Source organism: Oryzias latipes, chromosome 7 (assembly GCF_053564925.1).
Source record: "Oryzias latipes strain Hd-rR chromosome 7, Olatipes_Hd-rR_3.1".
NCBI lineage: Eukaryota > Metazoa > Chordata > Actinopteri > Beloniformes > Adrianichthyidae > Oryzias > Oryzias latipes.
Window position 1 is genome coordinate 10,275,352 of NC_136243.1, and position 16,106 is coordinate 10,291,457.

The 16,106-nt window shown below is 41.1% G+C and overlaps 2 protein-coding genes across 2 annotated transcripts; one reads left to right on the top strand and one right to left on the bottom strand.

The window, feature by feature from the left end:
- Positions 1–4,783: 4,783 nt before the first annotated feature.
- Positions 4,784–6,973, top strand: LOC101173941 (P2Y purinoceptor 1-like). The gene has a single exon (XM_023956257.2). It carries the CDS (start codon positions 5,350–5,352, stop codon positions 6,328–6,330), a length of 981 nt encoding a protein of 326 aa, XP_023812025.1. The 5' UTR covers positions 4,784–5,349; the 3' UTR covers positions 6,331–6,973.
- A 1,211-nt stretch (positions 6,974–8,184) lies between these two features.
- Positions 8,185–16,019, bottom strand: LOC101173705 (UDP-glucuronosyltransferase 2B17). The gene is made up of 2 exons (XM_023956913.2): positions 15,902–16,019; positions 8,185–12,069 (listed from the first exon to the last, which is right to left on the bottom strand). Exon 2 carries the CDS (start codon positions 12,065–12,067, stop codon positions 10,469–10,471), a length of 1,599 nt encoding a protein of 532 aa, XP_023812681.1. The 5' UTR covers positions 12,068–12,069; positions 15,902–16,019; the 3' UTR covers positions 8,185–10,468.
- Between the last annotated feature and the right edge of the window lie 87 nt (positions 16,020–16,106).

A 16,106-nucleotide genomic window follows, 5' to 3' on the forward strand; every position in this document is an offset into this window, starting at 1 on the left:
TTTGCTACATTATCAATTGTTTGTGTCATGTTGATCAAAATGTATTATATAGTTCAATGTGCAATAGTCTTATTCCTCAAACACCTAGTCATTAGTTCATCGTATAAGTCATTAACTACAAAATGGTTGACCAAGTTGTCATAATGTGACAAACATATTTCTATACATCTCCATTATAAGTTTTTGTCTAAATCACAGCAGATGCCTGCAGAGGCTGGATAAGACACTCTAAAAGACTCTTTCCACGCTGCATTGCAAGAGAGGATATTTGCTGTGATGTGGATGAGAATTTGTGGCCTAACATACAGGAACGACAAGAGGTGTAGGAAGACCACACCTATACCTACTGCACTGCCTGTACTGTTGTACAGAATATTGTCCTATCTTTTTTTTCCCTTTAAGTTACTGTTTGCAGTGGGTTTTTTCGATGTTGGTATGACATGGTCGGTCAACAAATTACAATATGAACAATAAAAGTGTAAATGTGAATCTTGTTCAGTCTCCTGCAATCAAACAAAAAAGCTGTAACTTACATTTTACAATAATTGTCATCAAAACTTTAGCCATAGTTTACATCAGAACCTCCCTCTGAAGTACACAGTTATATTGACAACATGACTAAGCAATTTGACTGTCGTTCGTAGACAATGACGCAAGGACTTGACATTCTGATGGCACTGATATGTTCAATGACATAAAGACTTAGTTTTGAGAGATGAACCAAAGATTTTGAGCAAGTTACAGGCTTTTGCAAGAAATCTATAGTGTTTTGTTGTTTGTACAAATTGTTTTGAAAAATGCACACAAACATTTGCAAACTTCAATTCTGATCTGAGAATTGTACTAAAGCGACTGAGAAAAACTGTAATCCAAAGAAGGCTCTTAAACTCGTGAAGACCGAGGTAAAACAAGTAGAACGATCCGGTGACAAGTGAAACAAAAACAGGAGCTTATATACACATCATAAATTGAAAACAGTTGGGTAAACAGGTGCCGGTGAAAACCGGGGTAAGTCACCTAAAGAACCAATGGAACACATAACATGAGTTAACAAAATAAAACCCCGAACACGGAAGTGAGACACAAATTAACCGCCCTGGCCCCGGCTCCTGACACAAATACAGCGATTTGTAAAGAAAATCACATTCACACACTTTTTACTTTACTTATTTATAAATGCCGGGTTTTTAATTATCTTTAATTCTTACAGCTCAAAGTTACAGCTGGGATTTTTTATTTCATATCTAAACATACATATATTTATTATTTTATTTAACACAGGATTTCGAGGACCCCGCCGTCCTTGCCTGATAATGTCTAGAATTCTGAGGGCTTTTACACGGAATTTAACGGACTCTGCTGTTCTCTGTTCTTACGGAATTTCATAGGACCCCGCCGTCCTTTCTGTTATCTTTCTCCTTCGGTGTACCGTCAACCTTTCGGACTCCAGCCAACGGGATGGGCACCAGCTCCAACAAAGGGTTGACTCACCTAGGAGTCAGCTGTGGCCACAGTCTCCTGGGGCCCACCACGCTTGCTGGAATCCTCGGGTATGTTGGTATCCGGCTCGGAGGACCAATAAATGTTGGGTTAAAACAACCTGCAACATCAGAAAACATTTATTGCAATATGTCTGTCTTTTCAGTCTTCCCACATCATCTTTGGACCTGCAAAGCCTTTTCTCACGGATAACTAACACAGAGCGTCCTTCGATTCAGGTCTAGACACAGATAACATGTAGTTCTCATGCTGAAAACTGGGAAGACGCAAGTTTTCATGCTGATGCTGGGAAGACGCTAAGATAGTCGGTTTCCCCCCAAGAGTTTTACCTCCACCTTCCTGTGAAACACAGTTGGACACACACACTTCTGCAAACATGATTTTATCACCTATATAGCTAGGTAATGCATTATAGCAAATATGAGAAAAGGTCAGAGGATTGAGGTCAGCATTCTGGATGTACTGAAGCTGTTTTACAGCTCGTTTGGACAGGCCGGTGAGCAGGCCGTTACAGTAGTCTAACCTACTGGAGACAAATGCATGGATAAGTATCTCCAGGTCTCGCTTTGAGATTATGTTTTTGATTTTGGCAATGTTTTTCAGGTGGTAAAATGCCGCTGATGTTACTGACTTGATATGGCTGTTAAAGTTCAGGTCAGAGTCCATGATTACCCCTAGATTTCTGACTTGATTTGAGGGTTTAAGAGACAGAGAATGAAGGTAGCTGCTGACAATTTCTCTTTGTTTCTGTGGGCCAAAAACAATAACTTCGGTCTTGTCTGAGTTTAGCTGGAGAAAGTTGTTCTGCATCCACGCGCTGATCTGTTGGAGGCAGTGGTTGAGAGAATCCACCGGCCCATATTCACCTGTTGTCAGTGACACATAGATCTGAGTATCATCTGCATAGTTGTGATAAGATATGTTATTACTGCGTATTAACTGCCCTAGTGGCAGCATGTAGAGGTTGAACAGAAGGGGTCCCAGGATCGATCCCTGGGGCACACCACAATTCAAGCCCATGTAGTCTGAGACACAACTCCCAATTTCAACAAAATATTTCCTGTCTTCTAGATAAGACTTGAGCCAACTTAGGGCAGATCCAGAGATGCCAACCCAGTCTTGGAGTCTGTGCAAAAGGATCCCATGATCAACAGTATCAAAGGCAGCGCTCAGGTCTAGCAGGATTAAGACAGAGACTTTTCCATCATCAGTGTTCAGGCGGATGTCATTGGTTACCTTGATAAGAGCAGTTTCTGTGCTATGATGGGGTCTAAAACCTGACTGGAAAACATCAAACGAATTTTTTAATAAGAGAAAGTCAGTGAGCTGTTGGTAAACAACTTTTTCAAGGACTTTTCCTAAAAATGGCAGATTAGAGATAGGTCTGTAATTATTCAGTACAGTGGGATCAAGACCGCTCTTTTTCAGGAGGGGTTTAATGACTGCAGTTTTTAAGGCCTCTGGAAATGTTCCAGATTGAAGAGACATGTTAACTATTTGAGTAATTGATGGCAACACACTGTTCAAGACAGACTTTAGAAATCTAGTGGGTAACACATCAAGGCAGCATGTAGACGAGCTCAGACGGGTGATGGTCTCTTGGACAGTTTGGTCAGTGACAGGTATAAAGTGAGTCAGCTTAGAGTGAGTAGGTGGCCGTTCGATAGTTATATGTGTTGTGGAGTTGATGGCTTTTTTAATGCCCTGAACCTTGTCATTGAAAAATACAGCAAACTCATTACATTTAGGTGTACAAACCAGTTCTATTGGTAGCTGGGTTGGAGGGTTAGTTAATCTGTTAACTGTTGTGAACAGGATACGAGAGTTGCTGCTGCAACTTCCAATTATTTCAGAGAAGTACCTTTCCCTTGTTCTGCATAAGATCTGGTTATAAGCGTACAACTCCGCCTTATATATTCCATAATGAACCTGGATTTTTGACTTGCGCCACTTTCGCTCGGCTCTGCGGCACTGTTGTTTCTGTGCCCTGACTAGATCATCATTCCTCCAGGGAGCTTTCTGTCTATGTTTTCTCAATTGAACTTTCATAGGGGCAATGGCATCAATTGGTGTGACGTGGTGGGATAACGGGGTCCTGGTGATGATGGGGGCTGCAGAATTTTGGAGAAGCTGCAGTTTCTTGAGAGATTTATTGGGCAAACCAAACAGGAGGAAATTATAGTAATAGATTCGAGTAGTGACAAGACTATGAACAAGCACAGCAGTTGTATGAGTAGTGAAAGAAGGGCGGAGAACAATCATTGCTTTGCATTTGTCTGCGGCTCATCTGTTGTTACATTCCTGCTCTGTTTATGTCACCAAAAGTGGCTGTTTTGGTTCAGTATTCCGCTCCGAGGATGGATTGCATTTGGACTGAAGACTCTAAGAGCGATTGGAAACGAAAACCGCCAGACCCAGCCAAAAACCGCCCAACACAGCTTTTGTTGATGTTTTTTTCCATACTGGAGTGATAAAATAAAAGATTTTTCTAAATAAAAGATAGTTCAGACTAATAATAAAAAGTGTACAATATTGAATATTTCTTCAGCGGGCCGCCTTCTTCCATTCATTTGCTTAACCCGCTCTATCACGCTATAACTTGCCTCTGGCTCTTTCATCCTTGTGCGGTGCTGGAGCGCCCCGACTATCGTATTTTGCGCTCTCTGTGTGATTGGCCAATCTACATGTCAATCAAGTCCCGTACTTCTCAGTGAGGATTTTGATTGGCTGGTGGATTTTAAAGAAGTACTTTTTTTTCTTTTTTTAATCTTTTCTGGCCCGCGATCTACACTCATGTCATTGAAGATCGACCGGTCGCGATCGACTTAATGAGCACCTTTGAATAATATATACATGCATAATATATATAATGATGTCAAAACGGGTTGTGGCTTCGAGTGCTTTCTTTTTTATTAGGGGCGGTCCCAAATGGCTCTTTGAGTAAAAAAGGTTGCCGACCCCTGGTATAGTGTATGCGTTGTGTGTGTGGTGTCTAAAGTGAAAGTTAAAATTGGGGGGCGGACTGGTGAGAGATGAACCCGGATGTTTCACCCCTCCACCAGACCACCGCCATGGTTCTTTGAAACAAATCAGAATTTAAATACTTCATCTATCCCAGGGAGAAATTGCATTCTTTGCAGAGATCGGATCCTCAAATGTCAACATGCAACAAACAAAGACAATGCTGTGTTACAAATGCTGGGCACTGCAAATCATTAGAGTGTAAAATCAATATAAAATACTGTCAGTATGAAGAGTGCAGGTTTTTAGAGAGAAGCTATACAATTGTTTTTACAAAGTTCCAAATCACTCCAAAGAGTCATAAATCCCATCTCTAATGTATATTATTCCATACAGACAAACTTCACAGGAATAATTAAGTCAGCGCATGCTTTCAATTTCTTTCTTACTTAGTCAGAAACAGGTTCAACTGACTTCTTCCCAAGAAAAGAAGATGTGCCTGCAGATAGGATAACATTGAAAACAACTTTCTGTCTTGCTTTAAGCAGATCTATGGCATGTTTTCTGGTAAATGATAAAGTAATGCTTCATCTTGAACTTTTAATGCAGCTTCAGGTTAAAACATGTACAAGGTTCTAGCCTTAGATCATTCCATGAGAATAAAGGGAAGATTAGCTGTGACTAGTTTTATTGAGATTAGGCGAAAACACTGGTTTCATTTTTTTTCCTTCGATGAAAACTATACGGAAAAATGTCTACATTACAGCACTTTTAAAATATGTTAATTTCTGGGTGTGGCTTTAACAGGAATTTGTTCATAGTTTTTCCTTTCATTTCTTTCACTTTAACTCAGCCGCAGAGAACAGAAGCGCCTTTCCAGCAGAGAAGATGAACCTAACCAATTGTTCTTACAACTATGGAAACATTGAAAATAAGATGCTGCCTGCTCTTTACACCATCTCGTTCATCATTGGTTTTGTGGGTAATGCATGGGGGCTGAAGCTGTTGCTGCAGAAATGGCAGAAACTGAGAATCATAAACGTTTTTGTCCTCAACCTCGGACTTGCCAACGTCTTGTACCTGTTCACCCTTCCTTTTTTGATGGTGTACTACTTCAGTGGAGGTAAATGGATTTTTGGGGACATTTTCTGCAAGATGACAAGATTCTGCTTCAACGTGAACTTGTACTGCAGCATCGGGTTCCTCACCTGTATTAGTGTGTACAGGTACCTGGCCATCGTCCATCCTCTGAGAATGATGGGAAGACTAACTGTGACTCGTTCTGTGCTGATCTCAGTCCTTGTTTGGCTTTTGGTGATTGTTCAAAGTATGCCAGACATCTTTTTTCCAAAACGATTCAAAGACAAAGCACAGTGCTTCCACTCTACAAGCCTTGACAAGACTGAGGATTACCTAACATACAGCCTTGTGTGGACAACCACTGGATTTTGTATCCCATTACTCGTCACTCTGGGCTGCTATGGACATGTGACTTTTGTTCTTTGTCGCAGGAACACTATAGAGAAGACACTGAGACAAAAGTGTGTGAAATTTCTTTTCATTTTGATTCTTCTTTTCTCCGTCTGTTATATTCCTTATCACGTCTTTAGGAACCTAAGTCTATTTTCTAGAATTCAGAGCAAACAGAATATCTGTGTTTGGTGGGATAAACATGTTTTTACAGGTCATCAGATCAGTCGGGGGCTTGTGTGTCTGAACAGTGCTCTCAATCCTCTGGTTTATCTTCAGATGAGTGAACATATTCTCACTCACATCCGACAGCTCCCACAACAAGTTTGTAAGATTTTCCATTGTATGTTTGTGTGCAGCAGGAACAGAGTTGCTGTGTCACAAAGTGAAGACATTTAGAATTTTTTTGGTGCTCAGAAACTCCTGAAATGTCTACCACATTCTCTGGGTAAAACCTTTTCTTTGTTTTGACTCCGTTTGGAATTGTGCCTGTAAATACAAACATTTCACCCATATATGTGATGCAAAGCTGGACATATGTTTAAGAAGGAATCTGTTTTTGTGAACACGACAAAAATGTTTTACCTTGGTTGAATTTGTTTTTTTTAAATACAAATCTGATAGTAATTTTGTGAAATACTAGGGATGCCACAACGCCCAGTTTAAAACTGAACCGTATGTTGCAGCCTTTACTGAATTGAGGAGGAAGGGAATCGTTGCATCTCTGCTGACGACGCGAGAAGCAAGGCCGTGATTGGCCAACCAGCTCACATGATAGAGTCACGTCGCGGGAAACAGAAGGTGACCAGAAATGCGCAGAAAGGAAACTAACAGACGGTTAAGGCAGAACAAAGTAGCCAAAACCACCTGGGCTACATGCAGTTCACTATAAATATGATTCAAGTGTCAAATATGTGTTGCACTAAATTTAAGAAGCATTTATTAGTTAATGTTTTATTACATAAAAAAGGCTTAGTATGAGCCAAGTGAAATGTTGTCTTCATTTTTGCTTGCTTTTTAGCAAATAAAAACATTTTTTTCATGTTTTGTTTGTTATTGTTTTGTAGTACACATATCATGTATCAAACTAAAACAAAACCATAGCCCAAAGAAAACTCTGTAGTTCTTTATAGAATTAACCTTAACAAATGCCAAAACACCACAACTTCTATTTTTTTTTGTAAGGGGTAAAGCTGACATAGTGTCATTATAGTTATTGGGGTTGGTTAGGCCTGATCACATCAGACATTGGTTCTGCGAAGTCCATCAATTTCTGATAATGCATGTCCAACTGCATTACCCCACTCATACCATAGCCGCTTTAGAGAAAAAATTTACTTGGTTACTAGTACTTTAATCTTGTTATAATTTTAGTTTAAACTGTTTTTCACAAGAAGCAGACTCTTTGATATGTGATGTGACGTGTTGTCATCGCAACGGCTACTGATACCGCAACGTCCTCAAACTGTAGCAGCATAGTATTAAGAAGTAGTAGAGATTGGATTTATGGCTCTTTGGAGGGAGCCAAATATTTTTCAAAGAGCCATTCAAAAGACTAGCTCATTTGGCTTTTTTATTTTTATTAATTTTTAAGAGGCCAGGCTGGAGTTTATTCATTTTACACATGAGTTATGTGGGGGATAAGGAAGATAATTGCGGTGCATAATTATATTCTGGATGAATGAATGATGGATAAAACCAGACTTTTCTGGAAGAAGCGACGCTCAGAACACGCTGCTGTGGGACTGACACGCCTTGCCCGACGCTCAAATCCGGACCTCTTGGTCTTAACGGATGAAGGAGGAAGCATGGCCTCCTGGTTTTTTGGCACAGAGAGAGAAAATGACACTCCTAATGTGCGTCATAAAGTATGCTACAGTACAGTCTATTGCTCTAAATTAAAAATAAATAAAAAAACTCTTTATGTTGAGCAAAATTCCAATGCTCTTTAATACACTTTTACAAAGCAGCAGAAATGATTCAGAAGGGTTTTTGATGAGTAAGGATCGGTGACGGACATTTGTCAGCCATGGGGGGAGGTGGTGTGGAAGTTTTCTGTATTCGCAGATTCTGCGTATTCGCAGGACCCTCTGGTCCCTGAACCAGGTAAATACTGGGGGGATACTGTAATACAATTGATTATCCATTCATTCATCTTCTTCCGTTTATTCCCTTTCGGGGTCACGGGGCTGCCGGTGTTACAGTTCGTAACCAGAAAGGACCCAGGAGTAGGAAGGACTCAAATCCAAGGAGTTTGGAAGCCAAAGGTTTAATAACCAAAAATACTCCACACATGTGAGACAAAAACAAGAGATAACTGACAGGACTAAACAGGACATTGCGACAACAGAAATACAAAGACAGAACCTTAAATAATTGAACACTAATTTAAAATAGCTGAGAAGCCTGGTGAGTGCACAGAAGGAGGAGGGGGGAATTCAGCTGGCAGCTGCAATCATGACAGCCGGAGCCTAACCTGGCCACTTGTGGGCGAGGCAGGGGACACCCTGGACAGGTCGCAAATCTGTCGCAGGACCTCAATCACACATCCATGCACGCTCACCCTCACACCTAGGGACAATTTAGAGTTGCCATTTCACCTGTGAAGCATGTTTTTGGACGGTGGGAGGAAGACGGAGACTCCGGAGAAAACCCATGCATACACGGGGAGAACATGCAAACTCCACACAGAAAAGTCCCCCATTGATGGTCTGTTTCAAGTCCCCCAGCCAGGACTATGAATCTGAATCCTTTTCTTGGAGTTGTGAATAAAATAAAATAGAATAAAATAAAAAATGAAAATACTGTAACTCACATGTCTAAACAAAAAAGTGCAATATGTACAGAAACAATTGAATATTAAATACTTGAGAAAAAATAGAATAGAATGAGTTGAGTTGCCATGAGCGCAGCATAGATATTGTGTGTTATTGCACAGAAGTCAGTTATTGCACACCTGTGTAGTCAGTAATGTAGCATTTGTAAAAAGTCAGAGTGAGGTGTTATTGGTGGTAGTGTGTGTATTCTGTATGGTGAATCATTAATTCATTCATTTTCTATTCCGTTTTGTCTATTTCGGGGTCACAGGGCTGCTGGAGCCTATCCCTGCCACTTGTGGGCGAAGGCAGGGAACGCCCTGGACAGGTTGCCAGTCTGTCGCAGGGTAGAATGTCCACAATCACACACCCATTCACTCTTACACTCACACCTAAATTGTATGGTGATTGCCTGTGGAAGAAAAGCTGTTCCTCAGTCTGTTCGTCCTGGTTCTGATGGACCTGTACCTCTTTCCAGAGGGGGCAGCAGATCAGACAGAGGGAAAGCAGAATGAGTGGAGTCAGTGGTGATGTTAGTCACCCTGCTGAGGCAGCGTGACTGGTAGATGTCCCTCAGTGAGGGGAGAGGGCAGCCGATGATCCTTTGCACTGTCTTTACCACTCTCTGGAGGCTCTGCTGTTCTGCTTCAGTGCAGTGGGAAAACCACACTGTGATGCAGAATGCTCTCGATGGTTGAGCGGTAGAAGGTTACCAGCAGCTCCTGGCTCATCTTGTTATTCCTGAGCCTTCTCAGGAAGTACAGGCGCTGCTGTGCATTCCTGATGAAAGCCATGGTGTTGTTAGACAATGTGAGGTCAGCCGAGATGGTGGGGCCCAGGAGGGTGAAGCTGTGGACCCTCTCCACACAGTTCTTGTTGAGCAGAGGCCTCCCCCTCTGCTCTCACCCGAGGGTTCTTTGTTCCGGTCCCGCGGTGAACAATGCGGCTAGTTAGCTGGATAGCCGCGTCGGAAATCTGCTGGTGTAGCCAGGATTCTGATATAACCAGCACGCAGCAGTCACAGACATGGCAGTTTCCATCCATGAGTAGTTCCAGCTCGTCCATTTTGTTGTTCAGGGATTGTGCATTGGCAAGGGACATACTTGGAAGAGGAGGCTTATGGGGGGTTTTCCTCAGTCTTTCCAGCAGGCCTGAGCGGCAGCCCCGCTTCTGCTTTCTGTCTCTCCTCCGTCTCCTGCCGTCACAGCAAAAACAAACCAGGGGGCACCCGCTGGTCTCGCTATTTCCATGTGGATGCCGTGTGTGCGGCGAAACTCTTCCGTGACGGTTAGATGCAATGTGGAACCGATGTCCAGAAGCTTCTGTCGGCTGTAGTGGTTGTTTGCGTGTGCAGAGGAGCACAAAAATCAACACAAAAAACACAAAAGTAACATCCCAATACAAGAGCTGCAAGCCGCTGCGTCTGGACGCGCCGCCATCTGAGAACCGGGGGCCTTCTTGCTGTGAGGCAAAAGGGCTTATCACTGTGCCACGGAGCAGCCACATTTTGATCCAGATTGATTAGGCAGTAATTACAATAAACAAAGGACCAAATCTAACTTTTTTTATACTTGCTTTACCTTTAAATTTTGATTGTATTTCTATTTAGCCATTACATTTAATAATAATAATATTTAAGAGTATTCAGACTATTCAGAGTTACAATAACATCAGTGGTTATTATAGCATGATTATAAAAATGTTTCATTTTTGTTAATCATCTATTCTACCTTGGACTTCTTCATTCTTGTCAGGCATCTAAACATACATCTGCAGGAAATCCAGATAAATGTGAAGATAAACAATCCAACTGCTCCAAAGACTGCCATCACATCTAAACATTGGTAGGCATACCACGGCAGTTGATATGACTCTGTGCGAAGGTGGCCAGCACCCTTGTGCCTCATGACAAACTCTATCCAGAAAACAGCCTTGTCCATGGGTTTTATTGGTTGATCGCGATAAATCCGGGACAGTTTTATCATGTTCAGCTTGTAGGGTTTTGTTGGGTCCAGAAGATCCTTTAGAGAGTTTGTCAGAGACTGGACATCCATTGTTGTTATGTCAATGATTTCGGCCACGCCATGGGCCTCCATACGCACCAAGTTATCATGCTGGTCAAAGATTAGGGGAATACCTAAGATTGGTACACCTTGAAAAATTGCCTCATAAAGGCCATTGGTGCCCCCGTGTGTGACAAAGAGCCTGGTTTTAGGATGGCCAAGAATATCATTCTGAGGCAGCCATTTGACCAGCATTGTGTTACTCCCGAGGGTGGCTGGTATTTCTCCAATGTGCCTCCATAAGACCTTCTGTGGCAAGTTTGCAAAAGCTGCAGCAAAGATTTCTGACACTTTAGGGCCGAGGTCACTGAGCAAGGTTCCGAGAGTCATGAGGATCACCCCATGCTCCCCAGAGCTTTGCATAAAGTCCTCTAGATCTGCTGGAAGGGGGTTGGCAGGCTTACACTGGAAGCCTCCAATGTAGATAATATTGGGCATAGTGGGGCGAGGGAAGTCAAATGTAAAGTCAGTTCGCATTAACCAAAGATCCGCTCCTTGCATCAAGGACATGACGTTAACATTATGTTCAAAGTAACGATCACACAGTGCCTGGTATGGGGGGTTAGAGATATAGTAATAAAGATAGACCAACATGCCTTTACAGAATACATTTTTGACTCTTTGAAAAAAGCTCATTTTGTCAGTGTTGTGAGAGAACAAAACTGGGATGTATGACAGTGGGGAAGGTGCTATAGGATAATGAGCATCCCCACCTAAAATCCAGCGTACATTTAACACCAGTGGAAGCTTTAGATGATGCGCCAACAGCACTCCAGCTGGAAACACGGGGTCCGTTAGAAAAACATCATACTTGGTTTGGTTCAGTTCCTTTACCAAAGTCTTGTTCTCAATTATGCTTGCAGCCAGATTTGCCACAACCTGCTGGTTTCCTTGTATTAAGTTAAAAAAATTTCTGTAAAACTCAAAAAGTCCCCATAATGTACCTTGGTATTGACGGTCCTCCAAAGTCTTCCTCAAGAAGGTGGTCATGTAGGTTTGGCTCTCTACGTTTTGGGGCTTTTCCTGAGGGATGGTGATGGAGGTGTAGTAAGGGGAAGATTCAGAAATGTACCAGCTGTTTGATGAGCGGAAGATTGTGATTTGATGGCCCTTTGAATGCAACACTTCCAGTATTTTGATCATGTTAGTCCAATGGCTCCCATCTACTGGGTACACAAGCACTTTTCCACTCTCACATCCGGAATTCAGGAAGGTTGTAAATAATAGGAAGAACATCAAGGCTGGAAATGAAGCCATTTCTGCAAATGAGATATAATACACAATTATTACACTGTGAAAGTTCTCAATTATCCAGGTGAAGTCCTGAAGTTGAGTCACAGCAACTGGACTTTTTCTTTGAAACATTTCACTGCTCATCCAAGTTGCTTCATCAGTCTGAGTGATGCAGGATTCAGTCTATATTCTTCCAACTGGGTGGCTCATTAAAGGGAAACAGAGGAAAAAACAGTGAAAAGCCTTTCCTCTTGTAATCCTCCTAACCACAACACAAAATCCTCAGGGTCATTGGGTGTGGTCACGCTGGAGTTTTGGTCTTCTTTGGAACTAATGAAAGGGCAGCATGGTAAATAGGGGACACATTTTGTCTGAGTCCTACCCCTCTGTTATTAGGGAAGGGTCATTTTTTTTATTTTTTTCACTTTCACTTTTTTTATTTCGATTTTTGTCACCAGCCCTCGTGGACTCACAAAGACACAATTAGTAGACAGACAGGTTTTCCATTATTTAAAAAAATGTCTTACGGCGTTCCCAAGCTTTCAACAAAAATTGCATTTTTAACCACATTAGACTTAAGCAAATGTTTCAATCTGTCTTAATCTTTTATATCAAACAGAAATAAACCAGAAAACAATTCACTTCTAAGATCATGATAGATGGGGCACTAAAACCAAAAATGGCATTCATTTTCTAATTCGTTTAGGTGACAAGGTGTAAAAACACAGTTCTTTTCTGCGACAGAGTGGAATCACGTTATTAATATGTACATTGCTTCCCTGACTCCTCTTTCAAACCATCTATCTTCTCTCAAAAATCTGTACTTCTACTGTATTTCGTCTTCAAATGAGTGTCCTCCATCCCTTTATCTGTACAAAACTGGCTCAACAACTTCACAGCCACTAAAGTGCTCCATGGATGTTCCACAGGGCAGTACTTAGGCCATCTACTCTTTATTCTGTATATCAAAGATTTACCCCAAGTTCTTAACTTGCACATTTCTCTTCTGTATGCTGATGATGATGTTATTTTCTTGTCTTGGTCCAGCGTTGACTTAAACGTTGACAAGCTTAACACAGATCTGCAGAATCTACATGACTGGTTGCTAGCTCACCACTTAACACTTTAATGTTAAGGAAACAGAAGGAATGTACTTCTATTCATCTCAGAGACAGTTATCTTCATCTCATCACATCACCTTCTGTACTTATAAACTTTCAGTTGTCTCCATACATACAAGTATTTGGGGGTCTTTTTTGACTCACATCTCACCTACACTCATGTCCAAAATCTAACTTGAAAGCTTAACCAAAAATTGTATGTTTGCCCTAAAATCCGATAATTTTTGAATATTTTTCTAACACTTATCTTAATGCAATCACTTTGTCTACTATCTCATATTGTCGGTCTGTTTGGTCACTCACAGCAAACCATCAAACCATTTTTATGTACTCCAGTTTTTAAGTTGAATCAGCCCAGATTGTATGTTAAATATTTTCCTGTTTAATAAATCAAATCAAATCAAACTGGTCCCGAGGTGTTGTTTGTCCTGTGTAGGTACATCCTCTTGTGTAATGACTGTTTTATCTCTCCAAAGCAAAGCTCAGAGCGTTCTTCAATGCACTGGACTGTTTAAACCACACTGCTTTTTTTTGGGGGTGGGGGGGGGGTATTTGGGGTGAACCAACTTCTGCCTCTGTTTTTTGCTAGATTTGATATTGGTTTTTACCAAAACTCCAGCAAAACCACACCTGACGACCTTGTGATGGGGTACGAAGATTAGAAGAGACGAGGAGTTTCACTCTGGTTCCTTCACTTTGTTTCTGTTAAATGAGCAATCAGTTTGCAGGACTGTGGGTGTCCCACCTGGAGGATTTAAATGTGGACTGAATCCTCCACACTCAGATGGATGAAGCCCCTTGAATGAGTGGCGAAACATTTCAAGGCAGAAGATTTTAAGTCCTATTGTATGGAGTCCTATACTGTTCATAATTAAGTACCGGTAAATAAATATTTAATTAAATAAATAAATATGACCTCATGCAAATACACAATCAACCAATAAATCTCTCATAAATAGATAAAAAGATCATGAAATTGTGAAAAACCTGCACACTGATTTTAAATTAGCAATTGTATTATTCAATATATTTCATTTTGCTTTAAAAACCTGCTCATTATTTTAAAACAGCATTTTAAAATATTCATTTTATTCATGTGGAATATATTATAACTTTACGTCTTTTTTCAGAACCTTGGATTTCAAAATCAATATTTTCCAAAGTAGCTTTTTTTTAATTTCATGTTGCTGTTTTTCACAATGACTTATTTATTTCAGGAAGAGCTTTTTCAGAAGAATGGGTCTGTCTGTCAACATCCCAATACAAGAGCCTTGTCTGTCAAACTAGACAAGGCGGAGACACTTTTGTGATTGGCTACTCTTTTACTCAGACATGAGCAGCAGCACTCTAACTACATCGATCAAAGATGCTTCAGCAGACGTGACGGCGCAATGCCCACTCCTCAACACTAGGGGGAGCATGCCACATGCCACACATCCACAGTGTTACCAGAAATTGGGCAGTTTTGGTTCTAAATTTGCGGATAAAATTGGCTTTGGGCGAGTGTGCATTATTCAGGTGATTTTGTACTATTATTTGCTTTGAAAATTTAGCAATAAGATTATATATATTATAGATTATATATATATATATCATCATTGTCATCAATTGTGATTATTGACTTTTTTAAGATGCTCTGCGCTTTCAAAGAAATCTTTGCATTTCTTATGCACAAACGATTCCTTTCTGTACTTCTGTGCCGGTCCCAAGCCCGGTTGATTTGAGAGGGTTGCGTCAGGAAGGGCATCCGGCGTAAAAACATTGCCAAGATTACCATGCGAATCTTCCGCAGTGACGTGGCTGATTCACTGTGGCGGCCCCTGATGGGACAAGCCGAAAGTGCCAGACAGAATGCACAAAGGATTACAGGGTTTGCACCCTGCAGAAACATTTTTTGCACATAAAATGGTTTTTGCACAAAAAAATAAAATAAGCATGTTTAAATGGGGCTGCTGGACTCACTGTAAACCTTAGTGACCATGACCAGGAAGAACCAGCCATGGGGAAAAAATGACATTAATAATTTAAAGCCAGGAAGTTTGCAACCATGGCAAGAATCTGTGATAGTGCAAAACATGTTATCTGCAAATCTATACATGTTTCTGTGCTGAGCCTTTCCACATCTGGCTGCAGGCGATCCTTTGCCCTTTGACCAATGTCTCATGTATCCTGCAATCTTTAACAGAGCTGATTACCTGCTAACCAACCTAAAGTCCCTCTGCAAACATCCACTCAGAAAGTCTACAGTTGCTATGTTACTGAGGAAATGTGCTCTTCAATGTGGTCTTTCTGTCAAGTACTGTGGTTTTGAAGATTTTGCATGGGTGTTGCTTGTTGTAAACACAACTGCTTATTGAAGATGAATGCCAGTCACAAAAAAATTATTGACTTGATTATTTTGGAGTGCGGGAGGAAGATGGAACACCATGAGAAAACCTTTGCATGGGGGGGGGGGGGGGGGTAATGCTCATGGATTCAAACCTGAGCCTTCTTACAGTGAGACAACAGTGCAAACCAACCATGAAGGTGCCTAAAGGTTAAATGGACACTCAAGTTCTCAAAGGCAGCTGTGGTCAGGACACAGCATGACCATAGATACGTGAAAAGAAAAAACTGTTCTTGCTGTGTGTGGATGCTTCTCCTTTTAACTGTATACAAAAAAACTGCAACAATATTATTTTTAAAAAGTGGAAGAAGAAACATTAACTTACAGAAATTCATATTTAAAGATTCTCACCTCATTCTTTAGAACCTTCAGTGGTTTCAAGTTAAAAAAAGGAAGAATCCAAATATCAGAGATGATCAAAAGGTTTTTGTTAGCTGCTGCTCTGACCCCAAGTGAATGGATAACTGAATGTCCCTCACTGCTTTTCTGCATGGGTCTGTTGAACCTCCCCTCCCCCCGTGGAATTCAGAAACTCCCCTTTACGATGTTTTGACTT

What these genes read in the sequence shown, in the direction of transcription:
- LOC101173941 (XM_023956257.2), top strand. Translation starts at nt 5,350, where the DNA reads ATGAACCTAACCAATTGTTCTTACAACTATGGAAACATTGAAAATAAG.
- LOC101173705 (XM_023956913.2), bottom strand. Translation starts at nt 12,067, where the DNA reads ATGGCTTCATTTCCAGCCTTGATGTTCTTCCTATTATTTACAACCTTC.